Source organism: Guillardia theta (assembly GCF_000315625.1).
Source record: "Guillardia theta CCMP2712 unplaced genomic scaffold GUITHscaffold_89, whole genome shotgun sequence".
NCBI classification, from domain to species: domain Eukaryota; class Cryptophyceae; order Pyrenomonadales; family Geminigeraceae; genus Guillardia; species Guillardia theta.
The window spans coordinates 138,616-160,314 of record NW_005434585.1 but is presented as its reverse complement, the minus strand read 5'-3'; the positions used below and the strand labels follow the sequence as shown (position 1 = coordinate 160,314).

The 21,699-nt window shown below is 52.4% G+C and overlaps 9 protein-coding genes across 9 annotated transcripts; 5 read left to right on the top strand and 4 right to left on the bottom strand.

Moving 5' to 3' along the window:
* Window positions 1–142: 142 nt before the first annotated feature.
* GUITHDRAFT_144618 (hypothetical protein) lies at window positions 143–3,642 on the top strand (the record flags this gene model as incomplete). Its single annotated transcript, XM_005824850.1, has 8 exons — window positions 143–219; window positions 452–586; window positions 790–901; window positions 944–1,051; window positions 1,285–1,563; window positions 1,622–1,828; window positions 2,237–2,286; window positions 2,568–3,642. 8 exons carry the CDS (start codon window positions 143–145, stop codon window positions 3,640–3,642), a joined length of 2,043 nt encoding a protein of 680 aa, XP_005824907.1.
* Window positions 3,643–5,156: 1,514 nt separating this feature from the next.
* GUITHDRAFT_77590 (hypothetical protein) lies at window positions 5,157–6,381 on the top strand (the record flags this gene model as incomplete). The annotated part of the gene is made up of 11 exons (XM_005824849.1): window positions 5,157–5,268; window positions 5,324–5,390; window positions 5,436–5,516; window positions 5,569–5,629; window positions 5,680–5,709; window positions 5,758–5,797; window positions 5,848–5,900; window positions 5,945–6,030; window positions 6,068–6,107; window positions 6,158–6,221; window positions 6,269–6,381. 11 exons carry the CDS (start codon window positions 5,157–5,159, stop codon window positions 6,379–6,381), a joined length of 747 nt encoding a protein of 248 aa, XP_005824906.1.
* Window positions 6,382–7,051: 670 nt separating this feature from the next.
* GUITHDRAFT_59168 (hypothetical protein) lies at window positions 7,052–7,437 on the top strand (the record flags this gene model as incomplete). The annotated part of the gene is made up of 2 exons (XM_005824848.1): window positions 7,052–7,093; window positions 7,144–7,437. Coding segments are annotated over 2 exons (336 nt in total), but the record flags the coding sequence as incomplete, so codon positions are not given.
* Window positions 7,438–7,750: 313 nt separating this feature from the next.
* Window positions 7,751–8,668, bottom strand: GUITHDRAFT_154825 (hypothetical protein; the record flags this gene model as incomplete). Its single annotated transcript, XM_005824847.1, has 5 exons — window positions 8,302–8,668; window positions 8,175–8,232; window positions 8,035–8,099; window positions 7,927–7,972; window positions 7,751–7,832 (listed from the first exon to the last, which is right to left on the bottom strand). A coding segment is annotated over exon 1 (258 nt), but the record flags the coding sequence as incomplete, so codon positions are not given.
* A 119-nt stretch (window positions 8,669–8,787) lies between these two features.
* On the top strand, window positions 8,788–9,312 carry GUITHDRAFT_115899 (hypothetical protein; the record flags this gene model as incomplete). The annotated part of the gene is made up of 1 exon (XM_005824846.1): window positions 8,788–9,312. The coding sequence occupies one exon, from the start codon at window positions 8,788–8,790 to the stop codon at window positions 9,310–9,312; it is 525 nt and encodes a 174-aa protein (XP_005824903.1).
* Window positions 9,313–12,185: 2,873 nt separating this feature from the next.
* GUITHDRAFT_154824 (hypothetical protein) lies at window positions 12,186–13,579 on the bottom strand. The gene is made up of 9 exons (XM_005824845.1): window positions 13,251–13,579; window positions 13,147–13,201; window positions 13,007–13,094; window positions 12,900–12,955; window positions 12,809–12,850; window positions 12,688–12,759; window positions 12,568–12,639; window positions 12,471–12,517; window positions 12,186–12,344 (listed from the first exon to the last, which is right to left on the bottom strand). The coding sequence occupies exons 1-9, from the start codon at window positions 13,313–13,315 to the stop codon at window positions 12,266–12,268; spliced, it is 576 nt and encodes a 191-aa protein (XP_005824902.1). The 5' UTR covers window positions 13,316–13,579; the 3' UTR covers window positions 12,186–12,265.
* A 3,060-nt stretch (window positions 13,580–16,639) lies between these two features.
* Window positions 16,640–17,482, top strand: GUITHDRAFT_40080 (hypothetical protein; the record flags this gene model as incomplete). Its single annotated transcript, XM_005824844.1, has 1 exon — window positions 16,640–17,482. A coding segment is annotated over one exon (843 nt), but the record flags the coding sequence as incomplete, so codon positions are not given.
* An 804-nt stretch (window positions 17,483–18,286) lies between these two features.
* Window positions 18,287–19,069, bottom strand: GUITHDRAFT_115896 (hypothetical protein; the record flags this gene model as incomplete). The annotated part of the gene is made up of 5 exons (XM_005824843.1): window positions 18,287–18,457; window positions 18,611–18,656; window positions 18,703–18,783; window positions 18,837–18,968; window positions 19,029–19,069. 5 exons carry the CDS (start codon window positions 19,067–19,069, stop codon window positions 18,287–18,289), a joined length of 471 nt encoding a protein of 156 aa, XP_005824900.1.
* Window positions 19,070–20,055: 986 nt separating this feature from the next.
* GUITHDRAFT_144613 (hypothetical protein) lies at window positions 20,056–21,546 on the bottom strand (the record flags this gene model as incomplete). The annotated part of the gene is made up of 5 exons (XM_005824842.1): window positions 20,056–20,123; window positions 20,177–20,283; window positions 20,331–20,402; window positions 20,632–21,305; window positions 21,532–21,546. The coding sequence occupies 5 exons, from the start codon at window positions 21,544–21,546 to the stop codon at window positions 20,056–20,058; spliced, it is 936 nt and encodes a 311-aa protein (XP_005824899.1).
* Window positions 21,547–21,699: the final 153 nt, after the last annotated feature.

Below are 21,699 nucleotides of genomic sequence, written 5' to 3'. Positions count from 1 at the left end.
ACTCTTTCTTGGTTGATGTGCTACAACATGGTATGCGCTTTGTACCGCGAATGATCATGACTTCACAAGCTCGCGTTGATTCTCACGAGATGACAATCGTTCCAGTTGCAAACAGAGTTGATGTCTGTTTGACTTGGTCAACATGGACATGATCACTGAGTTCTTTGGTCAACAAACTCCAACGAGGAGTCCTCCGAACCCTCTCCGCCTTGGCTTCAAGTAAGTAGCTCTACCGCACTTCCCGCATGTTGCAACCTCCCTTCTGAACTTCCTTGCTCCATTGACCATCGAAAATGTTTGGTTTGAAACCTGTTCTTCTTCTACGTTAGTTTGTACTCAAAGAGCCTACTGGAAGTCATGAGTCCTTCCAGAGAGCCTCGTCTGTCCTCATGCTCCTCCCTCTCGTCTCGCCTACTCCTCCTCCCTCAACCCCTGAATGCATTCTTGGCAGGTTCGAGGTGCATGGCGACGGACTACTTGTGACAGCAGTCGATCACCTGTCTCCTGCATATGATGCTGGGATGCTGGTGGGAGACCTCATCGTCGCCGCGGGGTCGGACGACTCGGACATCATCCCCTCCTCACGGTGCCTCCCGATGCTGCTGCTGCTGCTCCAACTCCTTATCCTCTGCTACTCCTCCTCTTCCTCATCCTCTGATGCTGCTCCTCTTGCTCTGATGCTGCTACCCTCTTCCCCCTCCTCCTCCTCCTCCTCCTCCTCCTCCTCCTCCTCTGAGGATGATGATGATGTTAATGATGATGACACTCCCCTGACGAACATGGGAATAGGGATATGATACCGCAGCTGATCGTCATGCTGAAAGAAAGGTCCTCTGTGCTCCTCCTCGTCCGAAGGAGGAATGTCGAGTTCTCCATCCGCATCGACAAGACTCGAAGACAAGTTAGCTCCTCCTGCTCTCTCCTCAACGCTGATTGCTTCCAGGACGACCCGGCGGAGGGACAGTATCAATCCCAGGTGCAAGGATGGAAAGGAAGCCCGTCAGTATACAATGACAGGATACATAACGCCATGCAGACTCCGTCTCCGAATGTGAGTTCAACTCCCCTCCTCCCACGCCCAAAAGTACGCACGCGTGCCTCCCTCCCTCCCTCCCTCCCTCCCTCCCTCCCTCCCTCCCTCCCTCCTATCTATTCTTTCCTCGCTCCCCCTTTCCCTCTCTCTCTCTTCTGTCCATTCTTTTCCTTCTCCCTCCTATCCATTCTTCTCCTCCTTCCTTCCCATGTATTCCTCTGGCAGCTTCCTCCTCATTAGTGCCAACTCAGCATCCACTGCACTCGGCACCAACATGGGGTGAGGGATGGGCAAGAAAAGGAGACTTTGGAAGGCTGGCAGGAGCTGGAGCTGGAGCTGGAGCTGGAGCTGGAGCAGGGGCAGGAGCAGGGGCAGGGGCAGGAGCAGGAGCAGGAGCAGGGAGGAACATTGAAAATCACTTCTCTCCTCTTGCTTCAGCTCCACAGCAGCAGATCGTGAGAGGACAGTGGGGGCTGCAGGTGAATCAACACGCAGAACAAGTGCACTCGACTCCTCCCAAGAACGAACAGGTAAGTACGGAGGGAGATAACAGCTCGCTCGACGCTGATGGCGCTGACGCCTCGCCAGCAGGAGCTGGAAGAAGCACAGGAAAAGCTTTCGGCAAGGAGCAAGGAGGCGCAGAAAGAGCAGCAGGCGGCTAGGGCACCCTCGCATTCACCTGCCAAGCTCGAGGATAGGAGGCAGAAACTCAAAACCCCGTTGGCGCCCCAGGAAAAAGCAGCTGAGGGCCCGAGCCCCTCGAGAGGAAGAGTGTCACCAACGAGAGAGAAGCAGGTAAGCTCAAGAGAAGAGGAGGAGGAGGAGGAGGAGGAGGAGGAGGAAGAAGAAAAGAGTTGGGGAAGAGTACGAAGAGTGGGAGGGAGCATGGACTGTTGAAGCAACGGCGGAGAATCTGACGTGCTGCAAGATCTTGTCAAGATTCGGAGACGAGCTCGACAAGATGAGGGAGACTCGTCTGCGAGAAGGACTCCTATCAGGCAAGCTTGAGTTCCTTGCTTCTCTCACCCACTCAACCTCCTTCCCTTGATGACTGGATCCCATCCTCCTCCTCCCCGTCTCCCCCTCTCCCTCACGCTCCCATTCTCTCCTCTTCTCCACTTCAATCTCACTTTCCTGACTATTCTTTCAGACTCCTCGCACGCTTTCCAGAAGCTTCAGAAGAATCACTTGATCCACTGGCAGGGAAGGGAAGAAGGAACACACCAGCGATCTGCCGCCAGGAGGGAGAAGATGTAAGAGAAGATATTGGAAGAGTCCAGGAGAGAAGAGAAGAGAAGAGAAGAGAAGAGACAGGAAGAAGAAAACGAGGAGGAGGACGAGGAGGAGGAACAGGGGAATGAATCTGATGATGAGGAATTGGAATGTTGGGAAAGGAGGTTGTGGTAGATCGATCCTAGGGAGAGGAAGAGGTAGACGGCCATAGAGGAGATGAGTGGGAATGAAGGAGGAAGTAGAGGCGGGGAGGAGGAGGAAGCAGGAAGTTTCAGCTTCTCCTCTTGACATCCCATGGCAGAATCGACGACCTGGTGAACGTGGAGAACAGGAGGGAGGAAGATGCCCGACAGCTGCAGCAGGAGATGGAGCAGCTGAAGAGAATCCTGGCGAGCACCCAGGATAAGCTCGCCAAGGAGGAGCAGGAGAAGAGAAGCGTCATGAGCCAGCTCGAGCAGGCGCAGGGGAGGATGGAGAATCAGAAGCTCGCGATTCGAGATCTCGAGGCCTCCCTCGCTGCCATTAGAGACGCTCAGCTCGTCTCTTCCTCCTCTTCCTCGGCTGCGGACCAGCAGCGGCATATCGAGCAGCAGCAGGCCAGGATCGGCCAGCTCGAGCGGCAGCTGCATATGCTGGAGCAGGCAGGTCCTCAGCAGGAGAGGGAGGGTGTCAACCTCGCTTCCCAGCTCCAGTACCAGCTGGAGGAGATCTCGAGGGAGAAGGTCCACCTGCTGGAGCGGATCTCTGTGCTGGAAGAGCAGCTGAGGCAGCAGGAGGGAGGGGCTAGGGACCAGCAGGAGACGGGAAGGAAGTTCGAGGAGCTGCAGGAGAAGCTGCAGGCAAGCGAGCGGGCGGCGCACAAGAACCACATCAAGTATAGGAGGCAGCAGCAGCAGTGTGACAGCCTGCAGAAAGAGCTGAACAGGTGGAGGGAGGAGGCGGAGGAGCTGAGAAGGAGGCTGAAGGACATGGAGGAGGTTGAGGAGTGTCATGAAGTCCCAGGGAAGGAAGCAAAGAATGAGGAAGAGTTCCGTCAGCTGGCGGAGGAGAACCGTTTTAAGAGGGAGGCGCTGCTGGAGCAGGAGAAGGAGCTCGTGTCTGTGATGCATGAAGCGAGGATGGTCGAGAGGAGCGCGGCGAGCGCCAAGGACGGTCAGGAGAGCCTCCTGCTGGAGGCTGTGCTGGAAGCGTCGAGGGAGCTGCAGGCCGCGAAGGAGATGATGGAGAAGGGCAAGGAGATAGAGGAGCAGCTGCAGTTTCAGCAGAGTGTGGTGACTGACTTGACCCTCGAGCATCGCAGACTGAACGAGCTGATCGTGGCGGCGAGGGAGGCGGCGGTGAAGGTGAGGAGGGGAGTCGTTATTGCAGCTAGATAAAAGTCGAGGCGATGGTGAGGAGGAGGAGGTGAAGGATGAGGAGGAAAAGAAAGGGGAGGAGAGGGAGAGAGGAGAGGATGATCATGATCATGATCATGATCATGATGCTGATAGTGATTAAGATAGATAGGAAGGATGCACGAGATTATTCTCCCCCTCCTTCCTCGTCGCCTTCAAACCTCTCTCCCTCCTCCTCACCTTGGCTCCTCAGGTTCGGCCCAGGGGCATCGTCCCTATCCGCGTCATGGGAGCTCTCGACACACGACCAGGAGGCGTCATGCGAGCAGCTGCGGCGGAAGGAAGGTTTGGGATGACGCTGGAGGAGAATCAGGTTGGGAATGTCTCCTTGCTCCCCACGAATCTCCTTTCCTTGACTGCTCCGCCCTTCCCTCTATCTTGTGACCGTCTTTGCCTTCGCACTTGTCCTTCCTTCTCCAGCTTCTCCGCTGCCCTCCTCACCTTCATCAACTCCTTCTCAATACCTATCTCTGCTCCTAGGTTGCTTCGTCCCTTCTCTTCTCATCTTCTCCTGTGTGATCCATTCGCTGTAGACGTCCGCCAAATCGTGTCACAACCCGAAGCTTTACAGGGGTTGCAGGCACATGCGTCAAAGCTTGCAAAGCTGCTCAGAGATCCAACCTTTCATCCGTTCGTGCTCGACCTCTCCGACCCCAAGTAGCCCCCTCTTCCCTCCCTTCCCCTCTCCTCCTCCCCTTACCTCTCTTTCTGATCTGCTCGGATAAATGGCATGCTCTTGCCATGGTTTCCATACCTTCCCTCCTTTCTCTCCTGCTCTCCATGGTTTTCGATTCCTCTCCCCGCCTCCTCACCTCCGCTGTCCTCGCTTTCTGCCTCCTTACGGTATCCCCAGCAACCCTCGTGAGAAGACGAACCGACGGGACCCTCGTCTCCTTCAGATCCGTCACGACTACGGCACAGCCGTAGCAGAGGACATAGTTCCCACAAAAGGCGGCAAAAAGTTCGGAACTTGGAAGCCCTCATACCGCACTGTCACGACGAGGCGCATGGGAAACATGGAAGAGAGGGATGTTGAGAGGGAGTAGAGAGCTAGAGAGCTGCTCGCTTTGAGTTGACAGCGTCGTCTTTTGATCTCCATCTAACTTCACATCTTGTGATCTCTCTCGCGATATCGGGTAGATTGCTTCTCTCTCACACACCACAACGTGATCACCTCTCCTTCCTTCCTCATGGTTTCATCGTCGGATGCTGGCCTTCGGCGCTCCGGCTATCGCCATGCTCTACTACTTGGCGTTGTGCTTGCCACCCTGATATCAAGTGTGCATGGGAAGGTTACGCCATGTGCGGTTGCGACCTGGAAGTTCGGAGAGATCGCAGTCAGAGAGGCAGCGAGATGGCTAGCGGAGGGACACTCAGCAGTCGACGCAGCAGAGAGAGCGGTGAACGCGGTCGAGCTTGACACGCAGGATCAGTACTTCGTCGGAGTAGGAGGGCTCCCAAATCGGGACGGAGTCATGGAGCTTGACGCCGCCATCATGCGCGGTAGGGGGTACCGGCTAGGATGCGTCCTAGCGGTTCAAGGGATCAGCACTCCCGTGTCAGTTGCTAGGAAGCTGATGGAGCACGGGCAGCACACCGTGCTGGCAGGTGAAACTTTGAGAATGAGGGAGCAGCATGTCGACGTGATTGTCTTGGAAACAAGGAGAAGGAGCGAAAACGTTTGCGCTCGAGAACGGGTTCAAGGAAGAAAATATCCTGACCGACGAGAGGTAAGGTAGAGATTATAACGAGCGCTGCTGAAGATTTCATGCAAGCCGTAGAGAGTTTGAACTATGGAAACGTGAGCAGAACTTCACCGTCGACAAGGAGGCATCGCATGACACGATTGGAATCATGTTCGAACCTCGCAGGATTTCGTGAAATGTTCAGTTTACCTCTGGGTTGCAGATGTCGAGATGAGACAGGCGAGCTTGTCGTAGCAACTTCGACTAGCGGATGGAAGTTCAAGGTAAGATCTGAAAACAACCCGCGGGGAGATGAATGATGTCATGGGACTAGCTACCTGGCCGAGTGGGAGACTCGCCCTTGGTAACTATGCTTCCGCTACCTTTCCTTTGGGATCACTGAGGGACTCAGGTTGGCTCTGGTTTCTACGTGGATCAGGCGTGCGGTGCGGGTAGACGAGCGAAGTTTGCTTTTTCATCGCCGTGATCAGTTCTTCGATAGCTGTGGCAACAGGGGACGGCGAAGAGATCATGCGAGGCTGTCTGAGCTTCCTGGTTACTGGCGCCCTTGGGGGGTCGGAGGTTGAAGGGTAGGGCAGGTGGTGGAGAGGATGAGAATGGGCGATTCTCCTACTAGGGCGTGCGAGCATGCGATAGCTCGGCTCAGGTCAAAGAAAGAATTTCTGTTCCTGCTCCTGACCTTGCACTAGGGCCATCCAGAGCTCCGGAGCTTCGTTCCAGGGTGAAAACAGACAGCACAAGGTATTCAGTTTGTAGAAGCCTGAATAGAGTTTTATTCGCTCAAACTCCAGAAGCTGACCGTCGGGATTGTTGCAATGAACACCAACGGCGATGTCGGGGCGTCTTCGACTTTGGGTATGATCTGTGAAGGTTTGAAAAACTCGTCATCACTACATGCACAGGCCCTGCCAATATCCACAGGGGCAAACCAGCATTTCCTTGCATCGTCTGGAAGCAGGTGGGAGCAAGAGTTGGCGGAGAATCGATGACATTTATTTGCAGGGGCGAGGCTTAGATGTGATGTATGCTTCGGAGAACACTTCGCCTCTGCGAAACCCGTGTTTTTCAGGTCTTTGACAAGAATATTTGCTTGCCTGGCCCCTCTTGACCATCCCCTAATGTTGAAAACACACAGCAAATGCATTTTTCAAGGGAATCTTAAAGGTTTTAGTTTCCTTGGCCTCCATGTGTGGACTACAGCGGGTCTTGGCGAGATTTCATCGTCCTTAATACACAAGTGCCTCAAACTCTCTGTCAGCAGCTTCTCCTTACTAAACTGAACTCAAGTCTTGCATCCCATTCAGTAGTATCCGAGTCGCTCACCTACTCGCCGACCATAGTTCCGACGGTTCACAACGCCATGATGCCATGATGCCGAGTTCCATCCATGGTCTGTAATTTGAAAGTTTTGCAGATTTTTCGAATTTTCACTTTCAAAGTTATAATTTTATTATGGTGTGCAGCAAAGCATCGCAGTAGTGGAAAGTAGAAAATGAAGAATAGCGCAGACAAGGTGAAGTGTCGACATGTTGGATGATTCGTGTTGATGTTCCCCTATCTCTTACCTCTCCTTGTAAGCCCCATCTCTCTCATCTTTGTTCCCAGATCAGCTTGCCATGTCCAACATTGATCGCTCCCCCTTGAAATTCTCCCTTCAGCTTCGCTCACTTCTAGCTGGACAAGAATGCACGGATCTGATAGGATGCCATGATGCTATTGGGGCCAAGGTAAACCTCACATGTTCGTGCGAGACGCGTCTGAATTGTCTCAATGCAAGCTCATTGAGGGCGCTGGGTTCAAAGCCGCTTTCTTCTCAGGGTTCGCTTTCAGCGCTTCTCGTCTAGGAATGCCAGACGTGGGGGTCGCAACGTATTCCGAGATGGCAGATGCTGGTAGAGACGTCTGCAATGCTGTCAAGATACCGGTGATCGGGGACGGCGACACGGGATATGGTGGAACCCTCAACGTGAGGAGGACGGTGAAGGGATTCGCACGAGCAGGGTTTGCTGCAGTGAGCATAGAGGATCAATGCTTCCCAAAGCGCTGCGCGTATGCTAGCGGAGTACAAGTCGTGGGAGTGGAAGAGGCGCAGGAGAGGATTGAGGCAGCGATCAGAGCCAGGGATGAGTCAAGAGATGAAGGTTGGGACATCCTCCTCATCGCAAGAACAGACCGTCTTAAAGTCAAGGGCACCAGGCCTCGAGCCGATGTGAGCGAGATTGTTGCAAACACATCGCACGTCTCCAGCACACATGTAAGACCCTGCTCAACAGGTCTTGCAAGAGACGATTAAACTCTGCAGGCGCTTCCAAGAGGCTGGTGTAAGTTGCTGTCTGCGTGAACAGAGTCACAAAGGTAATTTCCCACCATCCGCAGGCAGACATTGTCTACGCTGAAGGCCTTGCAAATCAAGAAGAGATGGAGATCATCAACCGTTCTCTACAAGTTCCAACAATGCTGGCGCAAGTAATTCTGCAACAACCTGATTTCTTCCCTCTCCTTACTGTTGCCCTCCTTCAATTCTGCTCCAATTCCGTGTTGTCACGGCCTCCCTCTACAGGTAGAACGGCCTGGGGTACACATTTTCAGCTCAGGAGAAGCTGGAGGTCTAAACCTTCCCATCGTTCTGGTCGTCCGTGTTGAGAAGAAAACTGAGACCTGATGGCAGCGATGGGATTCCGCCTTTCATTGCGGGGAGTGACTTTGCTCAATTGCTACATTGCTGCTGTGAAGGTATTCTTCTCGATCTCAGGGATGGAGCCTGTGTTCCGTCCGATATACAAACCCTCGCTCACTCCATCATCGCAGAGCACTCTCCAAGCTATAAAGAACGAAGAACAAATATCAACGGAGCCAAGGGAACCTTGTAATGACACTGTCACTGCTGAACTTGCCACGTTCAACTTGCCAACTGATTCAGTTCGGATTCTTGCAGATTTGTTGCCCTTTGATGAACTGTACCGAACTGTTGGCTTCAACGAAGCGTACGAGTGGGAGAGGCAGGGCCTCGGCGGCGGACTCCGTGACTCAGTGACTGAGTCTTGAGTCTGTGAAGCGCCGGGCTCTGAGGCAGGCCGCCCGCGCGGCTCACCCCCGAGTCCCTTGACTCCGAATGAGACCGTGCGGCAGTGCCCGCCGGGCGGGGGCCGGGCCCCGGCGGCCGGGCCCGCGGCGATGGCAATGCCGCGGGCCATGATTCGGCGGAGTCCAGTGAGCGGAATCTCCCGATCGGATAAGCCAGCCAAACCGCAGATTTCGAGATATCCCTGAAGTCTTTTGAATACATTTCAAGTATTCACTTTACATTTGGGGAATATAATCAAGATTTTCGAGGTTATTTCGAACCGTTGTATCTTTTCTAGCCAGTCACATTTAAAACACATGTAAAGCCATATCTGGCTTTTACGCTGAAGGAGGTAGTATGGCGCGGAGAGCTCGCATCGACGAGCACATGGCTCGTGAAATCTTCCAGGTTCGCGTCCTCTTCCCTGCCGAAAAGACCTGGTCCCCTACGTCTCAAAGTGTGCTCCTCGCGCGGAAGTATGGCATCACTCCGAAAGCTGTGCGCGACATCTGGAACAGACGAACTTGGAAGCATGCTACCCAAATCATGTTCAGAGAAAGCGAGCCCAGCATCCAGAGAGCAAAGGAATCTGAGGATCTACAAGAACCAGACAAGTTTCAGAATGCGCAGAGATCAGAAAAACCTGAGAATGTAGAGAGATCAGATGAGTGTATGGGCCCGGGAGAATCAGATCAGTCCATAGGCTCGCACAGCAACAACTCAGTCCATGTCGACGAGAGTCGTTCCTCAAAACCCACCGGTCTAAGGCATGGAAGAGGCCCTGCAGATCAATCGACCTCGTATGATCCACAAGGATGGATGGTATGCCCGCAAATTATTGATCTATTCTTATCAGACGTGCCTGCTGCGGATAAAGATTGAACTGTGACATTACAAGCTGTGAACACATTAACGATGAGAGTACATGCTTGGTGAAGTCATGCAGAAAACAGCATGATGTCTACATGATGTCTACAAATACCTACTATTATTTCTGACCTCAAAGGGCAAAGCAGTTGTACTGTACTTCATGGCATTGAGATTGTTTAACTCCGCAATTTTTCGAGTTGTCATGAATTTGGGCCTAGGTACTTCAGATTTGAATAAAAAAAGGGATGATTTCCCTCTTAATATCACGTATTGATGATATGTCATTTTCAACATTCTGCGTTGTTTCATCTGCAGAACTAATGAGTATCCTCGGTGCTAACCTTTAATATTCGGATCCGAGTCATACACGAAGGCGCGTTGCAGTACAATCCTGAGCTCTGTTGAAGCTTGATCATCCCTCACGACGATCGATATTTCTATTCGTTCTGCGAAGGCCCAAGTGGCTTCTTTCCCGCTTGATGAGAACTGGGAGACAATGGTTCCTTCAAGTTTTCGTCAATCCGGTAGGATCTCTGCAAGGGTTGGGTCGAATTCGTCAGAACCAGTGGCAGCACGTCGGGTCATCATCGCCACCAGCACTAGCACCATCATGGCAGCACTACTGAGACCATCCGATCATCATTCTTGTCCGATCACCTCAGCAGCCATCGTCTATATGGCCACAACACAGTTCACTATCATCGCCGTCAACTCTGCTGCTACTTCCATCTGACTATCATCGCCGTCAACTCTGCTGCTACTTCCATCTGACTATCATCGCCGTCAACTCTGCTGCTACTTCCATCTGACTATCATCGCCGTCAACTCTGCTGCTACTTCCATCTGACTATCATCGCCGCCATCTGACATGAAGCTTTGCAGGCTGTGAACCTTCTGAGGTGTGCTGTTCTCTTAGTAATGTGCTTCTTGAGGGGTGGGGGTAGTACTAAAGTAACAGTTGTGGGGTCTATTTGTATCATAGCACCCCGGAGATTGTAGGGGGTGGGTAGTGCTTGAGTATGACCTTGGGGGTGGTGGGGTGTAGCAACTGGTAATCGCCAATGGTTTTTGCCCGCCAAAATCAATGGACAGAATGATGTGAAGTAGGAGAAGAGATGAAATTGCTTCAGAGACATGCTTGACAATCCCTTACACCGAGTGTTGAGAAAATGTGTGATACTTGAAGTAGAGGGACAGCTTGTAATCGTTTTGCAACACAAAGCACTGACAAAACTTGGTTTCCTGACTTAGTTTGGTGTTAGCAGGACGCATGTCGAATAGCAATACTGTTTTAATCTCTGATGAGGAATGCGCAATGGATAGGACGGCAATATATCGTCAGAACATCCGAAATATCCTGAAATCTACATCTTCATGTCGACCTTTAGGCAAGAGCCGATCCAACGTCTCATGTCAAAGTTCTGCACACCATGTGAAGAAGTTGAAAAGCGGGAGCGACAAAAGTGGACATGTTGTGGATCTTACAAGCAGAGAAAATTGTGTTGAGGTTTCTCCTGCTCCAACCTACAGGCGAGTAAGACCAGCTCGTGCCAGTGATGAATCCCAAGATTCTACAAGCCAACCAAGCCAAACAAGCTTGTTGACGTCTAGCACTTCAACGTCAAGGTATTTGACATGAGTGCTGTAGAATACTGTGATCTTTGTTCTAATACTTTGTTCTAATAAGGGTCAGGATGCAGATGCCAGTTTGCAAAGAGACCAGGAAGGAGCCCACGGGGATTGCTGAGGGTGTTGTTGGTAGCATATCGACCGGTTCTCGAAGCAACGAGCCTTTCAAGATATTCTCCTATCCCGCCAGGGGGAACATTTATCAGGTGCTTGTGCAATTAGGATGTTTTGCTCGATCCCAAGAAACTTATCACTCACGCAGGTCTATATCATGGACAAATTGTCTGGCCCGTTGCAACCGCCAAGAATGAAGTCTATAATCCACAATCAAGGCAAAATGGTGCTGTTCGCATGTCTCATTTATTTTTTTTGAAAACAGAATTCGATGCTCCTATTTTGAATTGGTTGATGCAGATTAAAGTGTTTTTTGATGGCCCGGACTGGTTTACTCAGCCCCATCCTCCCCGCAGAGGTTGGTGCATGTTTCTTGATTGTTGTAAATGACTCAATCGACGTTTCAGGTGAAGTAGCTTTGAGGGACATGATTGCAGAATTCAGAAGTCACAACAATGTAATGTGCTACAAAGTGCGGGAACTTCAGAATATTTTGACGTGCGTGCACTTCAATCCTCGTGCATTCGAACGGCCCCAAGTGAGTTACCTATGGTTCAGGTCTGCGGGATATAGATATTGGGGAATTGCTGGTGGAAGATCAAACGAAGTCTTTCTACCGTAAGAAAGACAGGAGAACACTTTTCTGCCTAGCTGATTGCGTGTGGCTTCCAGATCAAGGATATCCATACAAGTCATGAGTGTAAAATGTGAATATACTATTTGTGGTCTCTGCAAGGAAACCAATGAATTGTTCTACTGCCGAAGGTCAGAACTTGAATGTTTCTTTTTACTACTCACTGTGAGACAGGGGTGCTGTGCCAGAAGAATTTTCGATGAATGATCCCACGGATCCGTTCGCAGGCGTGCAGGGGACAAGAGCATCTGGCGGATGGGATTCATCAGACTCAGATTGGGAAAACCGTGATAGCAGGTGTACGAGATCAGACTCAAACGCTTTGCAAGACAGAGAGAAAAGTCGGATATATGTGGAGCGGACAGGTAATCAGAGAGCGCAGTCGATCACAAACTCACCAAGTCAAAACTGCAAAAAATCTAAGAATGGAGACAACGGTGGAAGGCAACTGGATAGAAGCCCACGCCAACCGACTGATTCAGATGATGAGGGGTGGATCACTGCATAGATGGGGTACAAGAAAACGTCTGGCTGCTCTGAATTTGCAGCATTTGTTTTAAATGTAACGCGCACTGGTGTTCTAGTTGCTTAGGGTTGGAATTGGTTGATCTTCTTGATCAACTCTTCCGATGTGTCGCTAGGGTCCAAATTCCTCTCAAAGCATGCCCTGATACAGCATCAGCAAAAATACTGCCTGATCTAGCAAGGAGAAAAAACATATACGAGTTCAAACAGAGAACAAGACAAACTCGGCATTGCAAGATCAGCAACACTATACAGATAGAGAACTTACAACAACTCCTCCGCTGAGCAGGTCTTGGCTTCCGGGGAGACTCTCAACTGATAAGATGCGTCAGAGAGGACTGAGAGACATCAAATCATCCGCTAACCAGTGCGTTGACCATGCCAGGAGGCATTGGCTTGCCGGTGTTGGGCTCCGGTGCCATGCTGCAGAAGAGACCCTGAATAATGACAGTCAACACCATGAAACCTCTGTCATGTTAGGGTACCTCAATCTTTGCAAGATCACCGCCAACCTTGGAATGGAAGCTATTCACAGTGTCCTTGATCTCGCCCAGCACCTGAAAGATGTGATAAGAAGAAACCAAGCACAGTCAACCCAAAAGCTACCTTCTTGGCATGTGACAGGCGAGTAGTCTGATTGTTGAAAACCTTCACACGATGAGAATCAGTCTTCCACATGCAAACAAAGTGAGCATACCTTCTTGTACTGGTCAACGGTGTCGGAGTCATCGATCGACTTGTGGATAGCATTCACTAGAGGCTTCAGGTCAGGAACAGGAAGCTGATCTAACGGCAGAAGCATACCAAACTGCTCCTTGGTCGCGATTGGGACCTTTCCAGCAAAGGACTTGGGGTCTACTCCCAAGAGCTCGAAGACGGTAGGGGGCGGGATCTTATCCACGCTCATCAGCATCGAGGAGGAACGAGAGGCGAGAGCTTCTCACCATCTGCCCCGCCATCTCGCTGAAGAGGTGGTTGATGTACTCAATGTGCCCCTCGCTGAATGCACCTGAGTGAGAAACGATTGCAAGAAGAATCACATGCAAACCTCAAGTTGTAAAAGGTGTCCACCTCCGAGTTGATTTCCTTCATGATCGCATCCGCATTAGACATCTGCAAGACCTAGATGAGTACAACAAAGCATTGGCACCGTCCATCAAATCTCCGTGTGCTGTATCACATTGATGCGCAAACCGCAAAATTTATGGAATACAGAAAGATCTGGTGTATTTGCCTCATGAGTTCTCTGTCTAATCTTATCGCGCTTCTCTTATATCCATGTAAAGTCCCTATGAAACAAAATCACGAGGACAGAACACCACCGTCATTGTTTCTTCTTCTGCTCGACACAATCAAAACCAGCTCAACATCTCTCTTCTGAATCCTGAACTATCATCCTCCACATGCTCCTGCCTTCTACTTCACCGCTCTTGTTGATCCTCTCGCTTTTCCTCCTCAACGATGACGTAACCCCAGGAATTGTCAGAAAATGTTCTAAAACCGGACAACAATAACCCTACCCTTTCCTATGGTCTTGGGTCGCTCATCACCCCTATGTTGCTCCTAAAAGTACCCCTGCATTATCAATACCGAGTACCCCTTCGCAACATGGACCCCTGTAGATGTATTCCTCGACGAGCGAAGGTGCTCACCCCTAGGTTGATTCGATGCACCCCTACTTATGAAGTATAAAATAGGGGTACTGGTAGTTGTTGTAGGCTACCCCCACTGCCGGTCGCCGAGAGTCTCGGACCGTGCCGCCGTGCTCAGTCCGCTCCGACCGTAGTCGCCGGGGCCTCCGGCCCCGGCGGAGTCCGACTCTCATCAGTCCGAGCCGCCCGGCGGCCTGGCAATTCAGTGAGCCTGAGTTGGTACGAGTCGGCCTGGTTCGCCCCGCCGGGGGCCCTGAGTCCGGCGTTGGGCCAGCGGCCCACTGCCGTGCCACTGTGAACTTCGTTTACTCAAAGTTAAGGGAACCGTGACGGTGCCCCGGCCGCCCGGCCAGCGGCGGGCGGGACCGGCCAGGCCGGCCGGGCACATTCCGGGCCATGGTGCCCGGCCGCGTCACGCGGCGGCGGCGCCGGGCGGCGAGCCTCGGACTCCCCGGGACGGTTCGCACGAGCCCGTCACCGAGGGCTACCGTACCGTACTAGGCGGCTAGGATGCCGGGATACCCAGGGATTCAACTTCCAGTTTCAACTGGCCGGGCAGTGCGCCCGGGGCCCGGGGCCCGGGCCCGCAGCAGTCCGAGTCACTGAGTACTTCACTGCGCCGGGACCGGAGGCAAGCCACCCCTACCCCTCAATGGGCGGGTCATTGATCGAGCCAACCTGACCCTTCCCCTGGATTTTTACCCACGTCAACTAGTCTGATTCTCTTAATTTTACATGGTGGGGTACACCTACCCACCTATGACGATTTCGAATATCACCCCACCCTCAAATTCTCTTACACCTCCTCACGGGCTATTGAGCCACCCCCTGAATCTGTACCCCCATGAAAGAGCAAGAACCCGGTACGTCCTTCATTGACCCCCTTTATATCCAATATTCGATGGAAAAGTACCGGTTCAAAAGTGTCAAGGGAAGCAAAGCACCCCATATACGAACACCCCCACCCCCAAAAGAATCCGCTACATGCACCGCCATGTGAGTTTGAGTGCCGTCAGTGGTACTATCCTCCTCCTCCTCCTCACACCATAACTTGCTTCTGACTCCGCAAACTCCTTCCTCCTCCTCCTTTCAACCCTCCGCTCCCTCTCGCTCCTCTTCCTCATCCTCGTCTTGTTGATGCATCTGTTGAAGAAGATAGAAGTCGTAGCAGAAAGCAGCACATCTGTCGCCGCCACTCCCGCCATCACTGAAGCATTGACATTCTCCTACTCCTTTGCCCTCTCCACATCTATCACAACAGATTCAAGCTGTACGAACTCTCTTGATGCAATCTCAGCAACATCAACATGCAAAACTACAAAAACTACATTTTGACCACCACCGCCCGTTCTATCTTGTGGCGCTCGGTGTTCTGCTCTTCCCCATTAACTTTCCACTTGGACATTGCCACGACGTCGGCACGAATTCAATTATTTCTTCGGCTAGCTTTCTTGCTTCAATATTATCCCGCAAGATCCATTGTGAACGTCACTGCTCCATCCATTCCTTCGAACATACAACCTTTGTGTGCCATCCCTTACATTCAACTCGAGTACTGCTCTCTTTAGACACTCATCTCTTTGATCTAATTCTGACCTTCAATCTTTCGTCTACTCGGGAGTTCTGCACTGAGTATTCTTCTTTCACAGGTGAAGCAACAACATTCATTTTGAATGATATGTGAATGAGGAAGAAAAGTGCGCGGTCGTTTTCCTGACCCGACAATCCAACATGTCATGGGCATCCAAAGTAGCGGGCAAAGGCAAACTGAGTGTGGAGGCTAGAGAATTCGTGCCGTCCTTCCTGCCAAGCCAGCCAGCCAAACAAGATGCGCCTGAGGCAATTTCCGAGTCAAGTTACCCTTCCTTGAATAGCAACAACCCAATACAGGTGTGTTCCAACCTTGAAATCTTCTCTGTTCGTGTTTGCTGTGCTGTGAACTCTGGCTGGCAGGAAGATGGGGCCGTTCACGTTGCTTCAAACTCCCATGTCGAAAACACCTCCCATACAGCTCAGGGCGATGTGGCACCACCTCGGAAACCGGCCTGGGGAGCTGGAAAGAGTCTTGCAGCTATTCTTGCAGAGAAGGAAAGCTCTCCTGACACTCAACAGGATCCAGGCCGTGGAGAGACTTGCGATGCAGAACACCCTGCTGATAACAAGAATCCAGTCGATCAAGACGTTGGAGAGGTGAAAGCACAAGTTGAAGTGTCTCTCTCTTCGCCAGAATGTACAGAAGGTACAAGTCAGGATCAAGATTTGAGTGTTGGAGGCTTCCCCTCGCTGGGAGCTGCGAGAGACAGCAGCGTGAAGGATGGAGGGCAGGGGAAGCAGGAAGAAAAGAAGCCAGGCTCAGATGCTGTGCCCACAGACCCGAAGACAGACTTGGCAGCCTACTTGTCACACCTCAAGGAGCAGCTGAGGAAGATGGATGTGAACCCGGAAGAGCTCAAGAGTGCTGGGCCTGGCAAGCCGCCGAAGAAGAAGACCGTTGTGCTGTCGACAGTACAGGAGGGAAACGCGGCAGACAACCCACAACGTGGAAGTCTTTTGAGGTCCACCATGCTGAGCGCGAGGAAGCTCTCTGACGTGATTGCTGTGCTGCAGGTGGGGCTCCTACTGGGACATCGAGGGGATGCGGCCTGGGGACTGGCGATCGTTGCCGTCGATCGTGACGTGGTTCAGGGAGAGAGTCCCGCATGAGCCGCCAGCCGGGCCGAGCCCGCCTCAGCAGATAGTGCAAGTGGAGATTCCCAGGGCCGACGTGGATCCAAAGGAGCCAAGCTTGGATGACTTTGAGCTGCTCAGGCTAGTGGGACAGGGAGGGTTCGGGAAAGTCTATCAGGTGCGGAAGAAGATCTCCGGTAGGATCATGGCGCTCAAGGTAATGCGGAAGCACATGGTGATCGAGGAGCTGAACGTTGAAGGGACCCGCAACGAGAGGTCTGTGCTCGAATCGGTCATGCACCCTTTCATCGTCAGGCTCCACTGCGCCTTCCATGACTCGGGAAGGCTGTACCTCCTCATGGACTGGCACAACGGGGGGCAGCTGCTCAAACTCTTGGATGAACACTCTCCCTTCACGGAGGCCCAGACGCGTTTCTACATCTCTGAGCTCGTCTTGGCCGTCGAGGAGCTCCATGCTCGCGGCATAGTTCACAGGGACCTGAAGCCGGAGAACGTCCTCATCGACTCTCACGGCCACCTGGTCGTGACCGACTTCGGGGCCTCCAAGATTTCCTGCATCGACGAAGACGTCCGAACGAACTCGTGGGTGGGAACAGAGCTCTACATGGCGCCGGAGCAGCTGGAGGGGAAGGTGTACGGGAGGGTGGTGGACTGGTGGGCGATCGGCGTTCTTTGCTGGGAGATGCTGGTGGGTGAAAACCCCTTCTACCACAAGAACGCGGATCAGATTGCGCAGAAGGTCCTCAAGAAGAAGCTCGTCATGCCTAAGTACCTCTCCGGCCCAGCTCACTCCCTGCTCAAGGCTATGCTGAACCGGGACCCCGAGAAGCGGCTGGGGAAGAACGGGGCGGGGGAGGTGAAACAGCACCTCTTCTTCTCTGGGGCCAAGGGCTTCTCATGGAAGAAGATCTTCGAAAAGGTCGATGGGCCCCCGTTCAAGAACACCGAGCTCATCGAAAACCCCGAGAACTTCAGTCAGATCAGCGAGTCGTACACCTCCCGCCCTGCTGTCCTCTCCCCCTTGCTCGCCCCTGGAACTTCGCTCTCCCCCAAGAGCCAGGTGCGTTGCTCAACCTCCCTTCTCCTCCTCCACTACTCTTCATCAGCCCGCTCCTTCCCATCTCCTCTTATCTCCAACTTCCCCACTTATATCGCCATGTCCCTTGTCCCTCCCTTATAGTTTCCTGGGCAAACAAAACGTTTCTCCTCTTGTGCTATATTCTGTTTTCTTCCCTTCTTCACTGATTCCTTCCCGGTCCCATCTTCTCCTCCTTTGAAACTCTTGGCTTGCCAGGCTCTCTTCTCGGGCTTCGAGTGGGTCTCTCCGTACGTTTCCCCTCTCCTTCTATCGCTTTCTCATCTTGTTGCGCAGGTTCTACAGCCCTGCCGTAATGGCCTCGCTACCTCTCCTTGCTCCTACCACCATCGATCTCGGCACAGCTCACGAAGCTCAGTCGTCTTTCCGATCCCTGAACCTCGAGCAGAAACGATCTCCTCCTCCTCCAGCTCAGACGCCTCCTCCTACGCACGCAGAGCCATCAGGTGAGTAGTGAATTCAACGAATAGTTTCTGTAGAGACAAACCAACACAACAATATACCCACTGCGCTCTCATGAATCTTTCATTACAACCAAACAGTTGTACATGTGCTGATTACAAGAAAAGCCCTGGAGATATAATACCTTTCCTTCATAGAGTTTACATGAATCCCTCAGATCGATTTAATATACATGATGTCAAGAGATCATGTTGCAACATTCATGTTGCTGAAAACATTCTCCTTGTCTTCCACGGCTAAGACTTTCGTCTTCTTGGGCGTGCCGTTCAACCTCGATTTCTCCTTGAGTCGACGGCTCAGCTCTTCAATCTGCTGGTGCAGCTGCTGCGTCTCAGCAGCATGCAGGTCCTTCTCAACCTGGACGGCCGTCAACCGAGCGACTCATGCACTGAACTTTCGAGTCTCAACACACCTGTAACTGAACTTGAAGGTGATAGCAAGACGCTCTCAGGCCTTCCAGTTCCTCCACTTCTCATCAGCGTCACAACTTGTCCCTTGTTCTCTCCTTACCTCTTCCTGCTGGCTCACCAACCTCTCTGATACTGCTAACTTCCCCCTAACACGTCCATCATCTTCATGCAGAATGGACAAGGACGGTGTACCATAGCGCCTCGTTCCTCTGTTTCATCTCGGCAAAGTCAGCCACGATGGTGTCTGAAGTTTGATACTCAACGAGCTGCTCTCTGTGCAGAACAAGGTCAACAAGCGATACGGCATCTCGACGCGTGCCCTGCACCTGAGCTCAGTGATCTCGACAGCTTGTCTCTCCCTCTCGACGGATAGCTCGTCGTATCGATGAGCGAGGTTTAGCGCGACGAGATCCTTGGCATTCGCCATCCAGGCGGCAGCTTGGTTGAGCTGATCAATCCTGATACAGCCAACAGCAGTCAGTCACCTGACCACTGCAGGAACTTTGATCCACTACTACCTCTCCTTCCATTCTGTCTCCGAGCGGTGAGCCTCGTACATCTGTGTAGTATATAAGTCAAGAAACCATGACTTCCCAGGTAAAACTCACTATCCCTCCCTCCCTCCATCCATCCGTCCCTCCATCTTTACATGAATTGAATCCTCTCTGTTTTTTTTTCAATCAAGTGTTTCGCTTTCCTATCTGTATTGACCGACTGACCGACTCACAGACTGACAGTCGAACAGTTCAGTTTCGAACATCCCTTCATTCCCAAAGTGATCTTCTCACGTCTCATACTCATCTCATCCTCCTTCTTATCCTTCTTCTTCGTTCCACCCCCCCCCCCCCTCCTTGCTCCCTCCTTGCTCCCTCCTCCCTCCCTCCTCCCTTCCTCTCCCACTGGCTGAGCGGATTCATTTTACCGTTTCGGCTTTTGAAACTAACGGACTATCAGCTCTACCCCCGTAATGTATTTCTGCAGTAAAAGGGTGGGGTTTTAAAAAGATAAAATAGGGGGTACGTTTGCAAGGGGTAGGTGGTGTGAGCAAACTTCTTGGTGGCGAAAGGGAAACAAGTTGACCGAGGAAAAGGAGGGGGAGGAGGAGGAGGAGGAGGAAGACAGCATCACCAGCACCAGCACCAGCACCAACACCAGCACCAGCACCAGCAGCATGAGCATAGAATATTGCATCAGCAAAGCTCGTACGCATGTCAAGACTGCCAAGGTGTAAGATGAACACACACTGAAACTCTGAGAACGCCGGAAAGAGAACGAAAGTATGCCAATCTAATTAAATGAGGGAAGAAGGGAACAGGGTCAGGGTGTTGTATGCGATTTTACTTGAGAGATATTTACAAGACCAATACAATTGAAGGTGGAAGGAATGTGCAAAAGGGAGGAGAATGAGAATGGGAATGGGAATGAGAATGAGAATGAGAATGAGAATGAGAATGAGAATGAGAATGAGAATGAGAATGAGAATGAGAATGAGAATGAGAATGAGAATGAGAATGGGGCGATGAGCTCTATTTGAGCCTGAGAACTTCACGCCACCACAGCCTGCATTCGATCCAACACAATAGAATGCAAACTGTCTAAAGTCTCCGAGAATCCTGCAAGAGACATCTCACTAATCGCCAGGAACAAGTTTCAAGGTTGTCATCACCGTTGACACTTGTGGATATCACGGGGATGCCCATGGACTTGCAGCCGTCCATGAGGTATGTCTCGATGCGTGCGAAATTCTTCTTGAGCTCCGTCATGATCTCGGCTCTGCAGGAAGAGGATGAGGATGGGACAGGGCGGGGTCGTACCGTCACCTGCTGCTTCCCAAGTTTGAGAGGACTTCGAGGAGGTCTGGGTGCCAGTGGTTGTCCAGGAAGTTCTCGTGCCTGAGCAGGGGTCAGAGCAGAGGAGAGGAGGGATGAAAGAGGAAGGAGTAGCAAAAACCAGCAGGAGGGGGAGGAGGAGGGTGGGGAAGAAGAGAGTGAGTGGGAGCTGGGGAGGCGGTCGCAGGTGAGGAGGCAGTTGGAGGAGAGCGGGGGATGGGAGCGAGGGAACAAAGGAAGAAGGAGGGAGGGGGGGGGGTTGGCGATTAAAGTCGCAGGCAGAGGCCCTTACTCCTCAGCAGTTGTGCAGAGGAGGAAAGGAGCCCAGATAAAGGGGTCGCCGTTCTCTTTCTCCGCGTCCTCCGCCTTCCTCTTGAGGTTGTGGAAGAGCGTCGGATCAAGGTGGATCCCCTCGATGATGATCGACTTGCCCTCCTCCAGCACCTTGTGGAGCTCCCCTTGCAGGCCCCCGTTGACAGCCTCGCACTCCCGGCGGAAGCTGCTGATGAACTCCTCGTCCGTCTCGAACCTCTGGTACACCGTTTTCACCTCCCTCAGCACTCCGTCCTGGATCGACGCATGACAGGAGACCTCGAAGACGAGGTCGGTCTGGAGGACGGCGGACAGATTCAACCTCTCCGCCAACTGAGTCGCCAGCGTTGACTTCCCCACGCACCCAGTCCCGATCACCATCACGACCAGCGGGACCCGCTGGTGGTTGAACTTAGTCATGAGCCTGTACCTGCAGATGTGCTCGTCCCCGTAGCCGTGCAGCCGCATGATGTTGAACAGCGCCTCCTCCATCTGCTCCTGTGTCACGTCGAAGGTCCCCCGGTCCACCAGCACTTTCTTCACGGCCAGAGAAATCTTGAGGGAGTCGGCGTAGCTGACTTGCGTCACTGTAAGGACCCTGCTGACGAGGAACCTCGAGAACGTGTAGTAGTGGTCCTGGAGCCACACGCGCACCTGCCGGCTCCGATCACTTCATGCACGCGTGCGGAGGAGGAGGAGGATGGTAGATGGCAGGAAGAGGGCAGGAGGAGGGCAGGAGGATATCGGCCTGAAACGATCGATGGGCGAGAAAGGGGTGCGAACACGGAAGGGAGGGGGAAGTGTACACGAAGTTGATGAGGAAAACGAAATTGGTCAAGGAATATCAAAGGGAGGGGAGTTAGTCACATGGTATGAAGACAGGGAGGATCGTCATGTGGTATACGGGGACAGAGGAAGGGCAGGCATTGGGTCATCGTCTAAGAGGAGCATGGCGGGGAATGAAAAGAAAGAGGGTTGGGGGGGGGGGGGGGGGGGAGGGGAAGAACGGTCGTAAGGAAAAGGGAAAAGGGGACGGGGAATAGAGAAA

Coding starts and splice junctions, on each gene's coding strand:
- GUITHDRAFT_154824 (XM_005824845.1), bottom strand. CDS start 13,315: ATGTCTAATGCGGATGCGATCATGAAGGAAATCAACTCGGAGGTGGAC. Junction 12,851..12,899: donor CCGTTGACCAGTACAAGAAG/GTATGCTCACTT, acceptor CATCGTGTGAAG/GTTTTCAACAATCAGACTAC. Junction 12,345..12,470: donor TGCTCAGCGGAGGAGTTGTT/GTAAGTTCTCTA, acceptor ATGCTGTATCAG/GGCATGCTTTGAGAGGAATT.